Source organism: Acromyrmex echinatior, chromosome 8 (assembly GCF_024713525.1).
Source record: "Acromyrmex echinatior isolate Ae372 chromosome 8, ASM2471352v2, whole genome shotgun sequence".
In the NCBI taxonomy this organism is placed as follows: domain Eukaryota; kingdom Metazoa; phylum Arthropoda; class Insecta; order Hymenoptera; family Formicidae; genus Acromyrmex; species Acromyrmex echinatior.
This window is the reverse complement of record NC_141859.1, coordinates 8,007,655-8,025,127: the sequence shown is the minus strand read 5'-3', so window position 1 is coordinate 8,025,127 and position 17,473 is coordinate 8,007,655. Positions and strand designations below refer to the sequence as shown.

General features: G+C 31.4%; 1 protein-coding gene across 2 annotated transcripts; it reads left to right on the top strand.

The window, feature by feature from the left end:
- The first annotated feature begins 12 nt into the window (after nt 1-12).
- Nucleotides 13-17,473, top strand: LOC105142950 (uncharacterized). Of its 2 annotated transcripts, none has more exons than XM_011050880.2 (3): nt 13-1,513; nt 16,744-17,034; nt 17,199-17,473. In XM_011050880.2, exons 2-3 carry the CDS (start codon nt 16,758-16,760, stop codon nt 17,228-17,230), a joined length of 309 nt encoding a protein of 102 aa, XP_011049182.1. In that variant the 5' UTR covers nt 13-1,513; nt 16,744-16,757; the 3' UTR covers nt 17,231-17,473. The 2 variants fall into 2 exon arrangements, with proteins under 2 accessions (XP_011049182.1, XP_011049181.1); XM_011050879.2 differs by lacking the exon at nt 13-1,513 and adding an exon at nt 16,308-16,483.

Genomic DNA, 17,473 nt, shown 5'->3' with positions numbered 1-17,473 from the left:
ATAATACATGAAAAAGCTAATTGTCGGAAAAAGGACCTAAGTAGAATTGTGCCTTTATCCCGCCCATCCCCTTAATTATAAATTGAGCATAAATAGAGCATAAATAGAGCATCTACCTGAAGAAGACTGCGCGTGGCGCAGTGGGAATGCGCCAAGTTTTAACCATGAGATCATATTTCGAGTAAAATTTTATTTTTTCCCATAAACATTTTTTACATTACAATAAACATTTTTTTTTACATTACAATGTACAATTAACGTTTTTACGATAAATATGCTACAATATGTATTGTTGGGGTTTGTATGAAATCTGTACTGACAATCATTTCATTGACAATGTTTTAATCGACACCATTTGACAGATATTGATTTCGCTGACAATATTAATTGACTGACATGATGAAATCACTGATAATGTTTACGTCAACACTTGTTTTACCGATATTGACTTTGTATTTATCTATACATATGTATGTGGACAAGACTATGTTTGTATGTCATTAAGAATTTTTTGTAATATTGTGTATCTGCAGATACGGTGAATGTCACGTTATTCAGTGGAAAGTCGAACTGCGCATGCACAGCTCGATTTTCCATTAAAAATTCCTTAGTCCCTATTTTCGTCGGTATAAATTTCACAATTCATTTCATCGGTAATTTTACACTAATTTTGTCGCAAAAGAAATATTAAGTGGAACTACAACGATAGTTGTTTCATTCTTTTTACATAATAAGCACAAGTTGAGTTCGTCGAATGCTGTTGGACAGAAATTGTTTTGTCTAATCGTGAAGAACTATATGAAAATTTCATATAATTTGTATATCTTTGTAGTGTCATTTATCTAATATATTTCTTTTGCGAGGAAATTACCAGTTATAAAATTACCGGCGAAAATGACATATAAACACAGTATATATGTATAGATAAACATAAAGACAATATTGGTAAAACAAATTTGATGTAAACATTGTCAGTGGCATTTTACCATGTCAATCAATTAAAATATTGTCGGCGAAATCAATGTCGATCAAATGGTGTCGATTAAAACATTGTCGGTGAAATAACTGTCGATGTGTGATTTCATACAACCCATCTAATATGATACTTTAATATTGTTTATGTACGCGGCATTTAAAATGCATGCTCTCTATAGTGTGATGCGAATTTAAATGTTAAAAGGGTTCGGAAGGGTGTAAAGAGAATCGATAAATTAAAAAAAAAAAAGCTCCTTTAGAAATATATTTGTTTTTATTTCGTTTTAGAGAAAATCGTAAAAAAAACAAAACGTATAGTTTTTCTTTTTATACTTATTTATTACTTATTTATTCACACTTATATTTATTCACGTTGTCACTTAATATAAATATTGTTCAAAATGTTGGCCTTTTACAGCAAGCATTGCATCTCATACAGACAGCTCGTGTAGCCAAATACTGATCTGGTCAACGTATTAACTCGCCGATCCGGTACTCTTCTGTTTGGAAATCAGCACGCATATTCTCACATCGCCTGGTAAGCATTACCGTTGCAGAAACCATACACGAAAACCAGTTTAGCATATTCAACGTCAGAATATGTACGCAGCATATTGTAACGGGAATAATTCATTTGATTCTTCTGATGAATAACTGATGAATTTATAAGAAAAAAGTAAAAATGTAAACAGTTAAAATAGTTTTCACCAGCAAATTGAATGTTTTTGTGTATGATTTTAGCGACAATATAATTAATAATAAATGTGCGTTCTACGACACAGACTTTTGCATAATGCACAGTGCATAAGAAAATCAACTAACCAAAGTTGCTCTTTTTTATGAAATAGAAAAAAAGGAAAGGTTCTAATTGGTTATATTTTGATTTTCTTATGCACTATGCGTTATGTAAGAGTTTGTGCGATCATAATACTTCAGAGGCAGTATGAGACTGAAGCAACTATGTTTGTCTTTTTTTACAAATTTATATAATATGTCTGCTCGCGTTACTTGAAATCCCCCAAAATTGTTGCACTTAAAATGAGATTGATATATATTTGGACGTTGAACGAAAAGAGAGAAAGCGAAGAGTGCAAAAAGTGCGTGCAATAGACTTTATTGTCAGAACAGAAACGCAATTCTGGCAGAACTAGAGTAGTAATATTATATTACACACAAATTAAATTAATGAGCAATTTAATAGTGTTGATGTTAAATATAAGTTAATTCGTAAAGACTCTTTACTAATCACAAAGAAAATAGGTAAAATAGAGCAATAGGTGTTAGGCGCGATAATTATTGCGCAAAACAATTGTTGTGGATACACACAAAATTTTTATTAAATAACCGTTTACATGTTTTGACTTATTTTTGAGCCATCTTAAGAAATTAATTTTATAATTATAATACCTATAACTAATTCATTCCAGTGAGCCCTCCACATACTTACGGAAACTTTAATATTAAAAAATGATTCTAATGACAATCCAAATTGTGTTCAAATTTAGGACAAAATTATTTAAAAAACCGAACGAATTTTTATATTACAATGAGAAGGAAGCTCACAGCAACGAGAATTCATTATGTCGCAAACAATTATATTCTATTAATGTAGTCAAAAACTAGTTTTGCCAACCAGTCAGTGTCATTCTTTCATTGTATTAAGATTATTTTATTTGAAACTTTTGACTTGGTATTGATTTCCTTTCAGATTACAATCGATATTAAATTATTTTTTCACAAGATACAATTAATTCTTAATTACAACTAAATTTAAAAGTTATTTCACTGATTTAAACAATTAATTTTGACACTGATTCGCTGACGAGTCAAAAACTACATTAATAGAACATAATTATTTGCGATATGAATTGCTGTGAGCTTCTTTCTTTTTGTGATATAAAAATTCGTTCGGTTTTTTAATTAATTTTGTCCTATTAAATTTAACACAATTGGATTGTCATTAGAGTCATTTAAAGTTTCCATAAATATGTGGAGGGATTCACTGGAATGAATTAATTGTAGGTACTGTAATTATAAAATTAATTTCTCTCTCTGAAGATGGCTCAAAAATGAGTCGAAACATGTAAGCGGGTTATTTAATAAAGACTTTTGCGTTCCATATTGTTTGTTTTGCGCAACAATTACCGCGCCTGACTCCTATTGTTCTATTTTACCTATTTTCTTTGTGTTTAGTATTGATGTTTATAAGTATCTTTATAAGTTTTTTTACACACACACACACACACACACACACACACACACACACAAAACGAAGCAAAAACAAGTATATTTTTAAGGAAGTTTTTTCTTAGTTTATCGATTTTTTTCTTCCTATACTCCCGAAGTTTTGACATTTGAATTCGGGACATTCCAGTATACATACTAGTTATTACGAAGAATATTTATACTCACAGGAAATACATACTTATTATTAAGGAAATGGAAGTAATAAGTAATTTGTAACGCAGTTATTTTCTTTATCGTTATTCTATTATAATAACAATTTGGCAATAATGAATTTTTTTATAACTAAAACGGTATCAGGGTTGGAAAATCACTCGATTGTTACATAATTGTAATGAATTGGAAAAGTCACTCGTTACTGAAAAAATTAACTCGGCACTTGTAACTCGTTACTTTTCAGTTGTTACTTCTGATAAGGTAAAGTAATTTGTTACAAATTAATTTTTTTAGTAAGTAAACGCGTAGTGATGCAAATTTTACTTTTCAAAGTGATTTTCCTAATCTTAGCGCAATCTCAGCGTTTAGTTAGTTATCATTGTGATATGTATTAGGTGTTGGAATTAATTCGTAGCGTTTTACAAGTGATGGGAAGTACTTTCATTAATGTATTTTTTAATGCTCATGTGAAATAAATAACATTCTTTCATTAAAAAACGCTACGAATTAATTCCAACACCTAATATGATTATAAGAAATTGCAATGTTATTATCAAACTGTTATTACAAAAAGCAAAAGAAAAAAGTAATGAAATGGTAACTTCTCTATTCACTAATTACTATTAAAGCTTCAGACGTTCATCTAACGATAACGATGCTCGTACGGAATGAATGAGATTCGGCAAGATATTTTTCGCAATAAAATATTATATTTATTAGATTTTAAAGTGCTTAAAGATTATTATAAAGATGATATAAGCATCAATATTATTTAATTGCTTGTTAATTTAATTTATTTGATATTACTATTTACTACTCCAATTCTTAGAATTGTGTTTTAGGTCTGAACAAAAATTTGGCATGCAGTTTACAGGATTGAATTTGTATATATATATATATATATATATATATGTAAATTCAACACATACGGAATTGTTTAGCTAAGGGTCCAAGTTTGACTGTTTAGCTTTTATTTTTTAACTCTATTGTGTGTTCATATCGCCTTCTAACGATATTTTAATGTTATTAGATATTAGAAATAGTACTTTTGATTAATCTTAATATGTTTTTAATTATATTCATTCATAAATTCGATACTTTTAAAGAATGTATGATTTAAAAAAACCATACGATTTAGTAGGCGATTTGAGACGATCGGTTGCCTAAATCGTATCTTTTGCAGCATGCTACAAAAAAATTTATAATAAATTATTTGATTTTTTATCGGTGAAAAACATAATAGATATTAAATATGTAATAATAGAGGTCTATAACAAACTACAGTTTTCAGTGTTTCTTTGAATATAAATCAGCATCAAATAGAAAATATTACATAATACGAAATAACTTAAGTGATACGCATTCGAAAGTCGGAAATTCTCACTTATTTAACCTGATGCGATCCTGTGACGAGATTCGAGTAACGATTATAAATGGACCTGAGTATTACAAGTAATTTTAATATCGCAATGTATTTCGCACCGACTATACGTAACAATTAACATGAAGAAAAATTGAAACCCCACGTAACTGACGTTAAAAAAAGTAACACGATTATATAATAAATCTCTCTGATATCACGCCTCTTTGAATATCGTCACTAATCTCAATTAACCGCGGCGAAAGAATAAGGACAAACACGGTTTCCCAAACACATAAGCGATATAACGAAATAGCAGTTAATTAATCATAGATTTTGCACGGTTCTCGTCTCCTTTCTCCATTAATCTTTGATAACGCGGACAAAAAATAGGACGCACGATCGCCACTTCGGTACTATCGGTAATATTCGTAAATAACACCGCGCGAAAACAAGCGTTTCATTTATCCGTGGGCTAACGTGGCATACAGAATTAGTATTCAAAGCCCCGATATTATCGAGCTTAACGAGACTTCTATAGCAGGAAACTCGCGGGGTATTGATTTTACAAAGTCACCGAGGCAAGCCAAGCTGGCAGCACATGAGACTCGCCCGTTCATCGGCGAATTAGCGTCGATGAACTTCTCTGAACCCTGGAGTTGAGTTCGGATTCATTGAGTCTCTGTCTTTCTCTCTCTCTCTCTCTCTGTCTCTCTTTTTCTTTCTTCCTTACTCTCTTTCCATACCCCTTCTTTTGGATATACACGATCGCTTAAGTAGATGGAACGAATTGCAAATAACTGTCGGCGCAATGGCGGGCATTCCGTTCAAACTGCGTAATTACGGCTTTGCGATCCACATAGATCCACCCGCGGTAATCGTGGATTTTTGTGCGACGCATAAAAGAGATTTGAAAACTCATTCGAGTGGAGGCGCCCGTAGGGAGAAAAGGTTCGATTGCAGGAAGAACTCCGTGGAATAGTTCCGCTCGAGTTTTACGTAATGCGATGAGCGGACGAGTATGTGTTGTGGCAACTTTAGGGAAACACTGGAGTCCACTTTGAAGAGTTCTTTGAAGAGTTCAAATCGCTACGCTGTAAACCGGGGGAGGGAGTTAAGGAGCGCTTGGACGCATTGTAAGTGCAAATTTTTCTAAAGAACTACAACGACCAATCAATGTGCTTATTCCCCTTTCGCGATAAATATGCGACATTGCACGTGGTATAATAGAAAAATAGTATCTCATTCCCTCGTGAAGATGATAATTTATATTTGTCAAAAAGAAGAAAAAAAGAACTAAGACACGAGCACCTCTGGGATGGTTTCCTACGTCGCATTACGTTCTTACGTAGTATAGAATACGCGTCCCAGCAGAGACGGCTCCGTATCCCTTATAATCAGTATCGCACGCCCAAGTTACGGCAGCTCTGTGCCGTACGCACATAATTTATTCGAGTACTCTCGTTTTAGGTGCACTCTATAAACAGCATTTACCGCCACATCGCATTTTTCCCTTTGCTGCGCTGTGTAACAAATTAATTAGTCCAGACTGTATTATACATATTTTCAAAATAATGAAGAAATGTAGATTATATTGTAGAATAAAAGAATTCCGTCTAATTTCATGGAAATTGACTTTTCGAAATTGGCTAAATTTTAGATGTGTTGTAGTTCTCATTATTTTAAACAAATATCTCCATGGAACCAACCTCCTCCTGGCTAGTTTTTTTTGCTACAAGTTTTGCAAGGTTCAGATTCAAGCCATTTTTTAAAAATTGAGTTTCCATATATTGTTGATATTATTTCATTATTGATAACTATATATATATAATAGGTATATATATGTATGTTGTATATATACATATACATATATATATATATATATATATATATATATATACATATCGGATGTGCCGTTTTAAATGACGATTTGGAAATCTTTTAAATATTTTAAAGATAAATGTTTTAGATGAAAGTGGAATAGTTTTGAGAGAGACTTATTTTGGTCACGTCGTTGTTCTTCTAGGCGGAGACGCCGAAAAGATATAAAGCTCACTTTCACATTTTTAAATAGAATCATATGATTTTTTTAAAACATGATTCCTTTAACAAGTGTAAAAAAAAAGCATAAGAAACCACAGCGCAAGTTGTAGTTTGTGATATTTAATTATTATTATATCAAAACATGATTATTACATTAAAATATTAAACGTTTCGGCCACTATCTGGCCATCTTCAATAAATTAATAATATTTTTAAAAGATTATAAAATATATTAATATTTTTGATGTAATAATAATTAAATATCACAAACTTGTGCTGTGGTTTCTTATGCTCTTCTTTTTATACTTGTTAAATTTATAACCACGTTTGTTTGTACGATTTATGATTCCTTTAATTATTTTATATATAAAAATATTGAAATAGAGGTATTGAAAATTAATAGTTTTTAAGTTGATTTATACTTGATCTTTTTTAATTTCACTTTTTAATATTATAACAATAAATAACAAATAAAATAAATAGAATAATATAAAAATGTATTTTTTAAATAAAAATAGTATGTTTTAAATATAACTTTCATACGAATATAGTTTATTTAAATATTAAAATATTTGTAAAAATACTCGCAATACATATATCCTTAAGTCACGATGAGAGAGATGTGAACATTCCTAATAACATTTCAAATTAATTTTCCGCGATAATCTGGCCTGATAATTTAAAATGATCGAAGATTATCACTGTTTCATTTCCATTAAAAAATGTTCTGGTAAAAATTTCCGGCCATAATTATTTTAAAAGGCAATTACGAACGCTCAAGCTTTAATTTTCTTTCCTTTTATAAATATTATATTATCGTGTGTCAAATAACAAGCTTTTTGAAGAATCGGGTATGAGAAATATTTTTAATCTCAGCAGGAATCTTATTCTTCGATTCTCTCTCTCTCTCTCTCTCTCTCTCTCTCTCTCTCACAGTATTTTATAGAAATCTATAAAAAAAAAGATAAAAAAATATTCTGACGAGTGCATGTAAAATGCATGTAAAAATAAATTATCCATAAATTTAACTTTAATCCTAGATTAACTTGTTAGATTTACTCTTGATGTGATAGACGTTATCTTATATTTATGGAAATGATCTTACATATCCAGTAGAGAAACGTCGAGTTCGCAAGATTCACCGGTCGTGAATACACGGCGCGGTGGCGGTGCGCACAGGATTCTACTTATCAATCTAGGATTAGTCTGTACCCTTGCACACAGGTTATCCCGAGGTAATGCTCTCGTAATGAACGTTACTCATCAGCATGCAACGGTATTATCCTGGGTAGGAATATCGCGGGCCATTAATATCTGCTTCCCGATACGCGGATTATACGAGTTAACTATTAAAACGTGTTTGCATAACGGCGTGATGTGCATGTGAACGTGTAACACGCGCTAAACGGAGTGCTTTCTTTTTTCTTGCTAAATGAAAAATGCACGGAGTAGGAAGCCTTTTTATTTTTTTAACGGATTGCACAACGCGGCACGCGGCGACGAATTGAAACGAGTCCAATGAAACGCGATGGGTCTGTTGGTTTGCAAATGTCATGGTCAGCTTCCTCTTTCTAATGATTATCGTTTTGTTCCACGACCTGTTGAGTCTTGATCTCCGACTGACGCGAGTTCTTTCTACACGTCACATTTATAAATATATTAGAAGCACCCCGATTTATGTGCGAGGGCGATTCATGAATGGAGTTATAAGGATATCCTGGCGTACATTGAATTATATCGCTTGTGTGAATTTTTACATTGTAGCCGTAATCATGAATCAAGTTGCACACGCGTGGGACTTGTGACCTGAGCAGATGCTTATTGTCGTAGAAGCGACCCACGGTGAGCTAAATTCGATGAATGGCGACCTTTGTGCTATTATTATTCTTTATTCTCTCTTTTTTTATAAGGTTTCCGTCGGAGAATACTCCATTTAACTTTTGCTTAATTTAACTTTGGAGTTCAAGCTCGCCTCGTTATGATTGTTCGAGAGACGTCAATCCAATTGGCTTGAATTTTCAATAGTGTTACCGTCAGAGTTTCGATGAGGGCATTAGAAACGCATATCCACAATCGGTTAATCAATTTGCAGTTGCAGATAAAAAGAATTCGACACAAGATTTAATAATATATGTATGGGAGAGAACTTTTCTCTATTATTAGAATATTTTAATCATAATAATTAATTGTTTAAAAAAATCTAATGTCAAAATTGTGAAAACTGCCAACAAGCTCCAGTCTTTCCTATCCAATTGAATACGCATTTATGTTCATACCTACAGAAAAGATTTTTTTGTATTTAATGCTATTACTCCTCTGTCTAGAATAAAATAAGATCGATGTAGAGTCAATTATATTTATTCTTTAGAGAATATTTTTTTCTTAAACAGAAAATCTAAAATCTAGAATAAAATATTCTTGATGCTATCCCATTAATTTTCTTGATAAAAGGATTAAACATAATAAATATTCTTCATTTATTCAACATTATGTTAAACACCGATCTGAAGGAAATCTCTTATTCTATTCTTGCGGAAAAAAGTTTGAAGAATATTAATATCTAACAATTCGGCGACAAAAAACTAAGCCTGGGATTCGAATTCGAGATCTCTCCACGTATTGCTAGTAACTAGCGCGCTACACTGCAAGAGTTATGATGACATTATGGCATGATGTATATGATATCAGATAAAGATTTACTAAACGTGAGAATATATGAACTTAAATTTATATGTATTACATTTGTCTCGATACTATATGTCGACCTTATTTTATTCGAGGGAGTAGAATAAAAATTATTTTATCATTCCCACGCTATGTATTTTTTTACGCACATAGGTCAACAATCCACACTAATATTTTGAAAATTAAATTCTAAGTTATATACCAATTTACACTTATTATGTGAAAGTTAATCAAAAACAAAATAATATAAAATATAACAATGCTGCATTAGTAGACCAATTACAAAAATCTGTGTGGCAGAAATATTAATCACTTTTCCTTTCGAATGTAAAGACGTATCTCACATAAGAAGTAAGTAAATCCCTGCTATATATCTCGTCGATCGGTGTAAATAGAAGAAGCGATGCCTCTTTATACGCACGCACGCACGCCCGTCCGCACGCGATCGACTTTCATTCACGTACTTGCCATACTTCTTCAAAGTCTTATTCTAGTGTAATCACAAATGTGCCTGTCTTATGCGTCGTCTACAATACAAGAAGTAAAAAGTAAGAGTAAGAAATTGACCAATCACAATCAAGTGTGAGAAGAATAATCAATTGTGATTGATCAATTTTTTTATTCTTACTTCTTACGTATATTGTAGATGACGCATTAGACAATAAACGTCGTACGCATCTATGTATGCATATATATAATGTGTATAAAAATGCTCTTTCGATAGCTTAGCTGTTCACGTGTAACTATTACATCGAGTAGGTAGTTGGCTATTATTAGTACATCGCCGCAGGAGGTAGAATAGCATGTATAGACACCTCCAGTTTAAGTGGGATGCGTGTTTCTGTGCAGTCCGGTTACGTTACAGAGCGCATTCAGCCGATCGTACGACTACGCGTTCTGCTCGCAACTCACTTTTTGAAAAATGATTAATAATAACTTTTCTCCGACGCGTCGGGTCACCTCGATGATGGCATGTTAAACTGTCAATCGTTTCATGCTGTTTTTTTTTGCCCGGATCGTTTGACACGACACGTAACTCGCGCGCATCGCCAGAAATAAAATTTATCGCAATCGATTTCTACTAATCTCTCCAATTCAGCGGAAACTCGCTCGGCTGCGCGCACTTCAATGTGCAACGCTGCGAAAAGTTATAGCTCTTATCTCTTATCGAAGTATGATGTATGACTGGCCATATGTTGTTGCGCGCGTTTATAATATACTTTAACCATATAGTACCATAAACGCGCAGCAATACCGCTAGGAGCAATTGGTACAAAACTAATATTATACCATCGCCGCTTAATCTTTTAACCTTCTGATAGTAGGATTGGGGATCAGATGCCCCACGGCTTCATCGGTCAAAGATTAAAGCGTTTATTATTTTACTACAATTATTTAAATTCAAATAAATTTTATTATATTTTTTCATTTATACACAGTATAAACAGAGAAAGAAGTTTCATGTAATTATTATTTTTTTTACCCATTTAATAAATTGATTAGATGAAAAATGAGCAAAACCGAGCATCAGATCGACTTTACCTTAGGAATATGTTTATTTAAAAATTCACTGTTAAAGAATTAATAAAGTTATCGAAATCGCATTACTTTTCATATAAAGGCTTATAACTCAGAAATTATGAAAAATATTCTTTTTTATAGCATGATAAACTGCACTCTTTTGTCTTTCATATGTAATTTTTTTTTTTTGTATTAATATTACGTTTTAAATAAGATTTTTTCAAGTATGGATTTTACATTTAAGCGTTTTGAAAGTGTTTCCTATTTTTTGTTAAGTAGTCGATATATTATATATATATTTAGCCTTTCTAACAGGTAAAAGTACTAGTTTCAATATTTAGTGCTCCATATATTTCCATTTTTAATTCATAAGTTTAACTAATTTCTATAGATTCTGAATTTACCTTAAATTTATTTCAAATTTAATTTTAAAGTAAACGTTACAAATTTGTACTTGTCCCTAAAGGATTAATTGTAATGTCTGCAGGATATTTGCACGTAATCGTTTATGCATATATTGTAGTGACAGAGGATTTGAGTTTTAGAAATTTGCTGATCTTCATCGTATGTAAGGATTTTCTTCTCCTCCGTTAGAAAATACATAAAATCTAGTGCGAGAAACGTCCCCATACATGTCGGCTTTCGAAATGACACATTTGCGCAGGGAAATTTCAGACACTTTATGCACATTTTAACGCGTACAAACACGCTTTTCGCAGAAATCGCGGTACGTATTCGCATGAGAGTGCAACATATTGGTTCTGATTGAACCGCGACTCGGTTCAACTGCTTTGCGCCATGCTGGACAAGCACGAGGCAGATGAAAACGTGAATACAACAAAATGAAGAGAGATTCTAGCTAGCAGTGCGGATTGGATGACAAAAATAACAGACAGGGCTTTCACTTTTGACATGTGTAGTGGTGAACACGCCCGTTGTAAACGCATATACGCATAAATCAACGCGCGCGCGATATCGTCTCACAATGGGAATGCAATTTCATTTAATCCTCAATTTAATCGATTAAAAAACGTCATTGAGTGAAAAACGACAATAATCTGGACGAGAGAAAAAGAACCATTATTAATTTTGGAATTTACAAAATCGATATTCTCAAACATAGAGAAAGTATCGTAGAGAAGAATTTCATTCGACAATTTCGACATATTTTTTTTATTTGGAATCATCGTCCCCCCTGCCAGTTACGGAATGTTATGTAGATCGAATTTGAAATATCCTGAATGTCTAAATTTACTTTGCGTTCCATATTTTTTTCGTGGTAGGAGATGGTACACGATAACGCAATTAAAAGAACAACGCACGCGAATAAAATAATAAAAGACTTCCGCACACGAAGAGATGAAACGGCGGACAATATTTTACAACCGATACTCGTCGAATACTCGTGACTACGACATAAAAAAATTGGCCAGGCGATTTTGAGATTCAGAATCGACTATAAGTGCGATTGCGGAGCTGTAATCAAGTCCGGATGGGATGCATTGATTGACAATTTTTCGTCGCCCCCTACTCTTGATCAATCTTCTGTATTGCCCGCCATGTGTGTACTACGAATATCGTTTCTAAATCAGTCTCCAAATTGATGATCGATAATTTAGGGTAAGGCCAGTTGTGGATCACTCTTAAAAGAATTCATGTTTTTATCCAGAACGATACCGAACAATTAATAAAATATTTAATAGTTATAATTGACCATAAAAAATATTACATTATGGATAATTTTATTTCATTTTGATATCATTTTATATGTTTCGGTACTGTTTTAATTTTAATTAAATGAAATAATGACAATTAGGCACAATTAGACTAATGTACTAATTATGGATACTAATGTACTAATGTATTATACTAATTACGGATCAATTCACCAAATGCTTTATACATTTTGGATTTAATTTCAACTGAGCATGATATTGATTTTTATGAATCAGAAAATCTAATGTTATTTACTATCTCCTGTAAAAGTCATAAGGCAATCTTACACTTTAAATAAATTTTTAAAGATACATACTTTAGCAACTTTAGTTTATCTCTCACGTTTTATTAGTTAATGACATCAATAAAATGTACAGCGCTGTTGCTAATAAATAAAAAATAACTGACGTTTAAAAAAGATATGCTAGAAAAAATCTTGAAAGAATCTTGTGAGATGCATTTGATGAAAAATACATTGTAATTATTTAAATATAATATGTGATCCAGAACTAGTGTCTAATTCTATTTAACGTTTTTATCCTACAACAAGGAGAGAAAATATTATCTTTTCTTGAATTAAATATCATTGTAGAATTAAAATTATTGTACAAATAAATCTTTCCTTTCTCGAAAAAAGATGGATTATGGCTGTTAATTGGAGAGTTGGTTTTGTGATAGGAGGTATCGGCTGTCGCATATGCGATGGATTAAAAAGTTGAGATGATAGAAGGTATCGGTGTAAATGATTACCAATTAGCAATCGGATAGGTCGTTTGCACCGACAGGCGAATTGGCAAATGGATCTGGTCTGGACGCGTCTTTAATAGAATCAAGAATCAATTGCGAGAAAGAAAGGGAAAGATAGAGAGAGAGAAAAAAAGGAAATATATGAGCTATGCCGTTCATAAATTGGAATATTTTCCAGTGTTCATCACGACTTCGCTTTCTATTTGTTTGGATCTTTATATTCTAGAGAGTTTCAAGTGTGATCGGAATGAATATGTGTGTCATTGATTGTTCGTTTGATATATGCTGAAAAAGGAAAAAGGTGATGAGTCCTTTAATTAATTGATATTTATACCATTTACGATTAATCTTTGAATGGACAGTTATATATCGCCATGCCTGTAACATCTATATATTATTTTCTTGCGTTCATTGTTTTACAAATTGACGGCGACCCCGTTTCAACCTCTCGAACTTTGCTATCTTAAGCAGACAACTGCGCATTTCGCCGACAATAGCGAGCAACAATAGGTGGTCAGATTAAAATGCAAATTAGTCCATAAGTCAGGGGCATTATATAATTGTTAGTTATGCCAACTGACGGTTATTGTCATGGCAATAAACTTTCAAGATTTAAGGTGTCAGAGAGCGGTATCTAAATGGTATATGCTTGTACTTAAAAGATTACTTACATACCTGCATACAGATCCTTCGAATTGTAAATGTCAGTTGCCTCTTTCGCGATCGCTCTCAATCTGTTGAGTTATATCTATCTCAATTCACAAAAAGAGTTTCAATCAATTGAAAATATATCGTTATCCAACTGCAAAAGTTTTAAGATAAATATTACACTAGATATTTACTTATATATGTTATTTTTATGCTGATTTTTGTTTTGAGATAAAAATGCCTTAGTTTATTTAGGTCCCGATTAATTCTACAGAGCGAATATTTACAGTTAATACTGCGCAGGCAATTTAAACGTTATCTCACGGAAATACGGAAGCTTTAACATTCATTATTCTTTTTTCTTTCGAGAGAGGAAAAAGCTTAGGGCCACCTGTCTCATTCGACTCGTGCGGGTCCATTTACCGTGCGTATTACCACCCGTGAGTAATTAACATAAAAGGGTTAACTTGAGAGCGTTGTGGACATAAATCACGACAACAACCGGATTTTTTTGTAAAAGAAATAATTTATATTAAAAAATAACAAACAAACGCGAAAGAAATTTTGAAGGAATTTTTAAAAAAATTCTCTTTAGTTAACGATTCATTTCTTATATAAGCTTAATTCAAATATATTTCCCGATATCGAAGCAGATAATATATATGAATTCTTTAATATAATATTCTTTAATGTAACTTTTTTAATTGCGCAGAAGCTTTTATCGCAATAAAGTTGTACGATATTACGGAACAGTAAAAAAATGTGCACACAATTAGAGTAGTATTACATAATTCTTCAATAAATTATGTAATCAAATACGTTATATCGATGTTACGCTACAAATACTCAATAATAATATTTAATAAAAATGACTTTTTTAAACAGAGGATAATCGTTTATTGTAAATTTTTGGTCGCAATCTTGGTTATCAAATTATTGTATCACAATTTTGAAAAATTTGCGATTAAAATTGCAAGAAAGAGCTATTTTGGCATGTCGATGTATAATATTATGATATGTAATGTAAAATAAGATATGTAATGTGTTAAAGAAGTTTGATTGAAATCATGTTAAGTATGTTATTATTAGGACTTTTTCAATCCTTAAAAGGAATTTGTTGTGTCGATTATAATTAAAAAGATATTTAAGCTTATATAGAGTTTATTGTAAAGGTATGAATTATATATAAGTTAAAAATCTACTAAATATATATACATTTTAATATTAAATTTTTTCATGTCATTCAAATTATTTAAATGTTTTTCATATTGTTGAATACTTATCTGATGTAAAAGTTGATAAATTCAATTTAATTTATATGAAAAACCTTTCTATATGTAAACTATCCCAACAATTCAAACTTTATTTTTTTATTTCGATATTTGCTATATTGATTTCGCCATTTTTTTTATATCAGATTAATTGAATTTGACATTAGATTAATGTTTAGTGACTTGAAATATCTATATAACTTTAAACAATAATATAAAAAATATATTTGATAGATTTTTAATGACATATTTCAACTTTGTAGATTATATATTAATCATAAATATATTTTTAATTATAATCGATGAAACAAATTCCTTTTAAGAATTGAAAATCCTAATAAAAATTTACTTTTATTGCAATAAAACGTCTGCAACACATCACATATCATACACACACATATTATAGTTATAAAATGTCAAACCGCAATGTAGCAATGTAGTACATAAAACTGTATTTAGCGATCAAAAATCTGAAATGATAACATTTTATGCATTTTTTTGTTGAATAATATAATCATCGCCTTCGTGTTGTCACGTTGGTACAATGATGCTGATATCTATACATGTATATACATACTGAATTATTTTCCGAGGAGATCAAAGGTTAATATGATGTTTCTGATATATCAACAGTTATGTATTTATCACTTATGGTTCCCGAGTTAATTGCTAAAGATATAGGCATTCTTGTTTATCAAGAAATGCTTCCGTGTTTAATACTCTTAATATGCTATTAATTTTACAACAACATAATCTTTTGCATATTACATCTTGAATTTCGTTAAAACATATAACGTAATTATCTCATATAGCACAGATCTCCAAGGGATATTCTGAAGGATATCCTGAGAACGTTCCCAGAAAGATCTCTGGAATAAAGTGTGCTATATAGAACATATGTACGTACATCTTGATAACAGTATTCTATGATTTTGCATAAAAGAAACTTTTCTACTACGGCACTGTAATGACACAAATATTATCGTGCAGTGTTAACAAGCTTCAGTTTCGATTAGACTTTGCAACTTGACAAATCAGACATTTTATATATATCACGCTATATCTCATTTCTCAACTTAGATATTGGACATGCAATCGTATATCATAATTGCATTGCGTACGTATACATATAGGAATTTACTTTAGAATAAACAAAATATATTTTGTCAATTTTTCACATACGTAAACATAAAGAGTTCTCGGGTATAAATATTGTATATACGTAAGAATAATTGAATAACAGTAATTATAATAATAAAAAATCCTGTAAATAAGAAGTCTTATAACAAGAAGAAATTTGTTGTTGAATGTTTGAATGTTGTTGAAATTTGTTGTTGAATGCATTTGAATGTTGTAATAATTATTGCATGTGCGCAGTGACTATTTTCGCGATGGATTTCGAGAATGCAGCCGCGTGCAATTGCGAGCACTGTGATGAGGAAGGAGTGATCGGTTTGGGAGTGAAGACGACTACTATTCAGGCCATGTACCAAGAGGACCGTGATAATGATGGTAATCGAACAATTTGCGCCAGGAATCGCGAGTTTAAAGATCGCACGTTCCAAAGCGTCTGTTACATGTTATGTTACAATCGTTGCACGAAATACCGAATGGTAGCAGTTAAAGAGAAAGACATAAAGAAGTATGTTATAATTGCATTCAGACCAAGTAAGTATTTAAAAAGATATAACTCACTATTATAACGTATTTTCTATATTTCAAATTTTATAATCTGAAAGTTATAAGTAATGTGCATTTATTACAATCTGATATTAAGCCATTAAATTTTGAAAAATTATGTTGTTATTAATAGCTACATAATTTTTACGTAGATTATTATAAATTAAGAGATGGTGCGTGCTGAAAGAAAGAATTGTTCTGTGCTTCTCTGCGAATGGTAATTAAAAAGCTCGACATGTACAATCACTAGAGGAGTTTGAAGTAATTTACAAAAGTAATTTTGCAAAAGTTCATTGTTTCTACTAATATGCGAAAAATGTGTATATTCTAGTAGCTTTATCAATTATCCTCAACGATTTATTTCGAATGTACTGTTTCTGTAGATGTAACTTAAAATTGTTAAATATATTTTTTGAAGTGTCCATTA